This window comes from Eurosta solidaginis, chromosome 1 (assembly GCF_040869045.1).
Source record: "Eurosta solidaginis isolate ZX-2024a chromosome 1, ASM4086904v1, whole genome shotgun sequence".
Classification (NCBI taxonomy): Eukaryota; Metazoa; Arthropoda; class Insecta; order Diptera; family Tephritidae; genus Eurosta; species Eurosta solidaginis.
Genome location: NC_090319.1, coordinates 385,249,633 through 385,256,883, shown reverse-complemented (window position 1 = coordinate 385,256,883; position 7,251 = coordinate 385,249,633). Strand labels below are relative to the sequence as shown.

At 33.8% G+C, this 7,251-nt stretch overlaps 1 protein-coding gene across 1 annotated transcript; it reads left to right on the top strand.

Moving 5' to 3' along the window:
* The first annotated feature begins 1,241 nt into the window (after nucleotides 1-1,241).
* Nucleotides 1,242-5,273, top strand: LOC137245467 (carbonic anhydrase 2-like). Its single transcript, XM_067776180.1, has 6 exons — nucleotides 1,242-1,366; nucleotides 2,143-2,264; nucleotides 3,705-3,795; nucleotides 4,492-4,754; nucleotides 4,823-5,053; nucleotides 5,117-5,273. The coding sequence occupies exons 1-6, from the start codon at nucleotides 1,321-1,323 to the stop codon at nucleotides 5,219-5,221; spliced, it is 858 nt and encodes a 285-aa protein (XP_067632281.1). The 5' UTR covers nucleotides 1,242-1,320; the 3' UTR covers nucleotides 5,222-5,273.
* Nucleotides 5,274-7,251: the final 1,978 nt, after the last annotated feature.

Genomic DNA, 7,251 nt, shown 5'->3' with positions numbered 1-7,251 from the left:
CATTTAATACGCTTTTTACTTCCTTTATATTAGATCGGTTGAATGTTTGTCCGCTTTTCATACAAATCTTGAAATCGATTTTTAATTAACTTCTCATTGAGCTACAAACGTGAAACTTTACACTTAGGTTAGAACACCGTGGCAATGCAACAAAAGGAAAAAAAATCCGTAAGATGGCGCACGGATCGAAATAATTAAATAAGAATTTGAAAATTTTCAAATCAGCCTTTAAGTAACTTCTCGATAAGCTAGAGACTTGAAATTTCAAACTTAATTCAGAGATCGATGATAGCCGATGATACTATACAAAAGATTCGCTAGGGGGCGCACGGGATGAGGTATTTAGAAAATTCGTGCGAAACTGAGGGAATTTTGGGAGTGATTTTTATGTAAGCTCTCATTGACACAGATAGGATAAAACGCCGAGAAAATGAGAAACAAATTCCGTTAGGTGGCACACAGATCGAAATATTTAGATACGAATTTGGAAATTTGGTGTTTTGAGATCGATTTTAAAGTAACTTCTCATTGAGCTACAAACATGAAACCCCAGAGACAGATTAAGAAATCGTGACAAAAGAACGAAAAAAGAAAAAAAATTCCGTTAGGTGGCGCACGGATCGAAAAAATTAGATAATAATTTGGAAATTTCAAACCGGGTTTTAAGTAACTTCTCGATGAGCTAGATGCTAAAAATTGAGAGCTTAATTCAGAGGTCGATGACAGCCGATGACACAATACAAAAAGTTTAGCTAGGGGGCGCACGGACTGAGATATTTAGAAAAATCAAACGGAACGAAAGGAATTTTGGGATTGATTTTTATGTAAGTTCTTATTGAGCTACAAGCGTAAAACTTAACAGATAGGTTACGACGACGAGAAAATGTAAGAAAAGGAGAAAATAAATATAAAATAAAAAAATGTTAAGCACTTCCTTTGTATAAAAATAGACAAAAATCAGCGAAAAATGTTTCCTTATATAAAGACATATTCTTGCTAAACTTTGGTTTTTAAATTTTGACATAGAAATTGTAAAAATATTTATGAGAAGTAAAAATATAAAGCCACCCCCATAAACATTTGAGTCGTTTACTTTGAGAAAGAATAACATTTGTTTTGTAAATACTGGATAATGCCGGAATTCTAAAATATTTTGCCGACTTTACCTTCTTTGTTTTAGTCGGCCTAAAATGAGACACATTTCGGATATAAATTACTTGCAAATTTTTGGAAGTGCTTCAGTCATCGTATCATAATTATTTTGTAGGGCTGAAGTGATCCCATTTTGAATTACCGTATTTTAAGCAACAAGTTTCTGAAATGACATTAAAAAGCAAATTATTGTTGCTGTTCAATTTATTGGCTGGTAAAAAATATAAAAATTGAAGTTTTTTTGCTTGTTTGTACGTAGTTAATAAGCTGCCAAATAAAAATTCGTCAATATTTCTTGAACCCTTGGCCAAGTGACTACGCCAAAACTAATTTTTTCATTTGCCTGCAAGTTGACAAACGGCTATCCCTTGCCCTTTTGATAGGATATTTTTTTCGGAGAAGTAGAGCGACCCATACTGAAAAAAAAAAATTGTTTAGAAGAAGAGGGGAAGAATGGGGGGAGGTGAGATAAAGTGCTGGATGTAAATTCAGAAAGGGAAAGGAGATGGACAGGTACGAGAAAAATACAGCGGAGAAAGTTTGGATAGGCATAGGGACAGGGATAAGGATAGGGATAGCGACAGGGATAGGGAAAGTTATAGTCAAAACTAAGTGGATAGCCTATAGCCATGTTTTTTTACAAGCAGTCACAGACACAAAGTTTAAGGAACAATATTTAGTGAAATTCATAAATTCAATAATGACAAATTAAATACGTGAATCCTAATTCATTGAAACTTTCGCATAGTACTAAGAAAGAAGTGTCCGATCCATTATAATAATTTGAATTAGTACATGATTTGTCTAGCTCATGAAAGAAAAACAATTTCGACAGATCACATCTCTAAAGAAACAAGAAAGTTTCCGGCTACATCAAATTATTTGACTAAGTCCGAAACACAATGTTAAATTGTTAAAACTTTATTGTTTAATGATATAGATAAAACAATTATTTACACATTTCTCCTAACCATTATTAAAATACCGCAGCACGCAGATTTGGAGATCACGACCCTACAAAATGGAGTCACAAAGATACAACTAAATGGGTTACAGAGTTTCCATCATGTGGAGGATCGCAACAGTCGCCGATAGACTTGATAGATACTGGTGTAAGTATGCATATTTTACATTACCAGATCGTAGAGTGCCAGAAAAAACTCATTAAGTTGTCACACAATGTCGAAATATATGTAATCTCTGGTCATCTCTCTGCCAGAAGTTACTAGTTTTAGAGTCCTTACTCTTTTTGCTAGTGACTTGTGCTAAAAGATCAGCTGTTGTTGCTTAAAGCAAAATGTCACAGGCATGAAGGATGTTAGTACTATTTTTCTGAACATGAGTGTATATTTGATTATCAGTAGAAATGGCTATATTTTTGTCCGAAATGAGGAAAACTACCAAAAGATACTTAAAAAATAAACTTTCAGAAAAACAAAAGAAAAAATGTTGTATTGAATTTTCCGAGCGAAAGGAAATTTACTCCCGGGTTTCGCATATAATTTAAAAAAAACAGCAGAGAAGAACAGCATGCAAAAAAAGACATACACAAAATCTGTACAATTTCGTACTGAACTTCCTAGACAAATAAGGCATCATTCCCCCAGTTTTGTCAATGAACTTGTCAAACAACAGCAGAAAAACAAAACAAAGCATTAAAAAGGTTTTGGAAATTTGTGTTGTGAATTTTTCGGATGTTAGCAATGTATGTACAATTTCTCGCATTTTTCAAATAAGATTTCAAAAATATAGCATTTTATACTTAATTTTCTGTACGAAAGAGGCATTAATATCGAAGGTTTTGTAATAAACTTAAAAAAAAGCTACAAAAAAATGTATAAAAAAACCCAACCGCAACTAAACTACTTAAAACTAACTACTTACAAAATATCCGTCAGTTTTTGTATTGAAATTTTTGAGCGAATAAAGAAAACGAACCTCTCAAATTTAGAAGCAGTTCCTTGAAACTTTTACATTTCGTTTGGGGATCTTCCCAATGTACAATCTTCTTTGTCCGAATAATTGATATTTTTTAACAAAATAAATTTAATTAAATACGTGTTTTTTTTTTGCTTTGGCATCAAAATTAAAAAAAAAAATTAATTGTGCTATAAAAAAATTATAATCAAGTTTTTTATTGGCAGAAGAGGGTGCTCGAGAAAAATTTCGTAAATACATATTTCCTGTAGAAAAATACTATCAACCACGTAATTTTGACATTTCTTTTATCTCTCTGTACTCTATGAAGCGGAACCGCTTCCCTACAAGACACGAAAGTAAGATTTAGCAATGCAATAGAAGAAAATGTGTTAAAATTAAAATATTTGCATTAAAAGTGCGCTTTAGTTTAGGAAAATACACTATACTTAACAAGAGAAAAAGTACACTTGTGTTCAATTAGAAATGCGAATTTTATTAAAAAAAACTCATAAATACAGTCACGGTATAACGTGGTATTTAACCGACAGGGTTCTTACGGGATCTTTTCTCAAGAAATAATAAGGCGCACATATATGTATAACATATTTAAAATCTTGTCTTCCTATTCCCAGGTCGTTCAATCGATTCAAGAGCCTTTGAATTTCGAAAACTACAATGAAACATTTATTGATGATCTACTTGTGGAAAACAATGGTCATTCTGGTAAGAAATAACGAGTTTTTGTATAGTTATGGGCACGTATGAAGGAGCAAAGATTATTAACCATACAAATCAATTTAAAAAAATTAGTTCCGTATTTATAAATCTTCTTAAAAATTTCGAAATTTTGATTATGCAGTTTTGTTTTCCCAATAAATTTTGGTCTAACAATTCTTATACATACTATAATTATATTCAAAGTTCAAGTTTAAATTCTCTCACGTTGGTTTTTGAAATTTAAAAAAATTTAAAATTTTCTTCCAAAAAAATTTGACTTATAAAACTGCATAATCAAAAAGCTTCTGAGTCACAACATCGAACGATTTTGAAACCATTTATTGAAGTTTTTAAAAATTAACAAAAATTATTATCCTTCAGTTTTGGAAATTTTCGAGAAAGAAGCCGTTTGCTTAGTTTTCGTTAAAGAATTTTTTACCGTTTTTTCTATAATTTACAAAGGCATCATAAAGATGTTCACACACATCTTTAACAACGTTTTTGGAATTCATTTGCTTAGTTTTAGTTATAGAATTCATTAAAGATTTTTATAAACCAACAAAAATAAAATGAAACGTGCAAATAATTTTTACTGCTATTTTTGTGTTCACCACTATACATATATATACACTAGGGTGTTCACTTGTGAATGGCACCTTTTTTTTTTAAATATGAAAATTAACTCTCATTTTATATCCACAGCTGAAATTGCGTTACCGGAAACTGTTAGTGGAGCGCGACCAATGATTAGCGGAGGCTTTTTAACAGGTCAATATGAGGCACATTCGATTCATTTACATTGGGGTTCACTACTTAAAAAGGGTTCGGAACATACTATAAACGGAAAGCGCTATGATGCTGAAATGCATATTGTACATAAAAATGTTAAATATGCAGACGGAGATGAAGCAAGTGCGAATCCAGATGGTATTGCGGTGTTGGGCGTTCTGCTTAAAATTGTTGATGTAAGAAATAAACGAAACAAGAAAACAAAAAACCATCTTCATAATTATATAATTACTTCATGTTCTAGCTACCATGGAAGGCTTATAAGAATTTAGATAATGTTTTCTATAAACTAGCAGATATAACAAAGTATGAAACTAATACAACAATACCTCAAAACTTGGCGCTGAACAATTTGTTGGGTAATATCAATACCAAAAAATTCTACGCCTACAAAGGTTCGCTTACCACACCACCATGCTCGGAGGCAGTCATATGGCACGTCCTCGCTGAGCCACTAAAAATTTCTCGACTAGCGGTAAGACAAAAATTAAAAAAAAAATGTCTGAATATTAACTAAATCTAACATTTTTTCATGCAGCTGTACAACTTGTTCACACTAAAACAGGAGAATGGCGTAAACTTGGTAAATACTTACCGTCCCGTGCAACCTTTAAATGGTCGTGAAGTATACACTTTGGTATAATTTGGATTGAGAAAATTTAAAAAAATACAAAAATCAAAAATTCATTTGAAAATATGTTGACTTTAATATTTTATTTGTGAGGTCCTGGGTGTATTAGACTCTTCCCCTTTTCGGACCATCGCAGTCCATATTCTTGCTAAAGAAGACCCGCTAAATTGGTGGCGCTTAACTGCCTGGGTGATTTTGGCGATTTGGCTTGCTAGTCATTCCTATTTCGCGATAACTTACGCAAATTGGGAGCACCAAAAGAGATTAGGTCTTCCTTCACCTGTTATTCAGGGGAAGTCTTCCTCTTCGGCTTCCAAATATGGGTGCGTGCGTCACTCTGGCCCAATTAGATCTGGCTACTGCATACTTAGCGAGCATCAACCCCGATTTACAAAATATGTGTCCCGAATTCAGACACGGGTCTACATATGACAACAACCATCTTCTCAATTGCAGCATGGAGTCAAAGCCTTTAAAACCCATTTCTCTTGGTCAAACCGGTCCAAGTGTAACTGCAGGTTTCCTTGGACTTCCATCAGAGGCTATCGATTACAATTTGTGAGTGATCGCACATATCACTATCTAGCAATGCAGAGTGTTCCCCCATAACTTAAGTTTGCTCCATACGTCGGTTACCAGATCGCTCCCTCTGCGCCAGTCTTGAAAAATTCCGCCATTTGACGGATTTTTACTAGATTCCTCGGCACTACGTTTCTTTCTTCTAAAAACAAGTCCAGAGGATACCAATAGCATTGCCAAGACGAATCATACATCCTTTTTATTTTTCGGAATTTCTTAAAAAATCCACAAATAAAAGTAAAATCTGGCCTCTTATTTTTTAAGTCCGAAAATAAAAGTTAAATCCGGATTTTTATTTTTTAGGAACAAATAAAAGTCCGGCCCTTTAACTATGGAAAAGCTAATCCAAATGAAACGAATTTTTTTAAAATATATTCGATTTGAAACTTTGGTAACGTTTTACAAGACGATGCACCACCTAATTTTTATCGAAAATTATCAAAGGTGGTATCAAAAGACGCATCTCGACCTCCGTTTTTAGAATGCGAAAGCGAAAATTTAAATTTTTATTTCTGTCAAAGGATATAAGCAAAAAATCGGTTGAAATTTTCATGTGGTTGTTGTTTTCTGGCAGATTTGTTGTACACACACACACACTAATGCAGAAAGGTGTTCAGCGCGCATTTAGTTTTAATCCCCAAACTGGTGTCGGACCCACCCAGAGTAATTTTTTATAAGCGCGGCCGAAGGCTGCCAACGCAGAAAGGTGTTCTATGCAAAAAAAACTATGGATCGGGTCCCATATTTCGGACCCTCTAGGGGTCATTTTTTTTTGTAAATAACTTTCGACAGAAATAAAATTTATGATTTCCGCTTTTGGATTCTTAAAACGGAGGTCGAGACGCGTCTTTTGATACCACCTTTGATAATTATCGATAAAAATTAGGTGGTGAACCGTCTTGTAAAACGTTACCGAAACTTTATGTTCATATGAAAGTTTCTATCAGTAATACGAGAATTTGTCATAGGAAAACTAAAACCAACTCTCAGAGTAATATATTTTTACTTTTCCATAGTAGCCTGTCCGGACTTAACTTTTATTTTCGGGCTTATAAAAAAAAGTCCATATTCAATAATTTCTTTCGGACTAATATATCTATCTACATATATCCTCCCTCTTTGTAGCGCTTCATTACATCACACGTTGCTGCGCCCGTTATACGAGCCAGTGATATTTCCTCATGGTACCAGTTGTCTTTACGAGACTCTCTGGAAATCAATAGTACTCGCATTGGGTGAAAAAATGTGCAGTGGCATTCTTTTTGTCGTCGATCACTACGTTTCAGATTTGGTGTCGTATCCTTCGATCAGAATACTGTTAATTGTGGATCGCGGATATATACTCGTCCACAGCCGCGAAAAACGATACCACACGGTATAATTTCTATCCCACCACAAGGCAAGTATCCAAATATCGTGGCACATTTTCTTCCTCAAGGTCATATTCTTTTCTGCAGTGGTGA

What these genes read in the sequence shown, in the direction of transcription:
- LOC137245467 (XM_067776180.1), top strand. Translation starts at nt 1,321, where the DNA reads ATGACATTAAAAAGCAAATTATTGTTGCTGTTCAATTTATTGGCTG. An exon ending in TAGACTTGATAGATACTGGT is followed by an intron (nt 2,265 to 3,704) that starts GTAAGTATGCAT and finishes TCCTATTCCCAG; the next exon opens with GTCGTTCAATCGATTCAAGA. An exon ending in TTCTGCTTAAAATTGTTGAT is followed by an intron (nt 4,755 to 4,822) that starts GTAAGAAATAAA and finishes TTCATGTTCTAG; the next exon opens with CTACCATGGAAGGCTTATAA.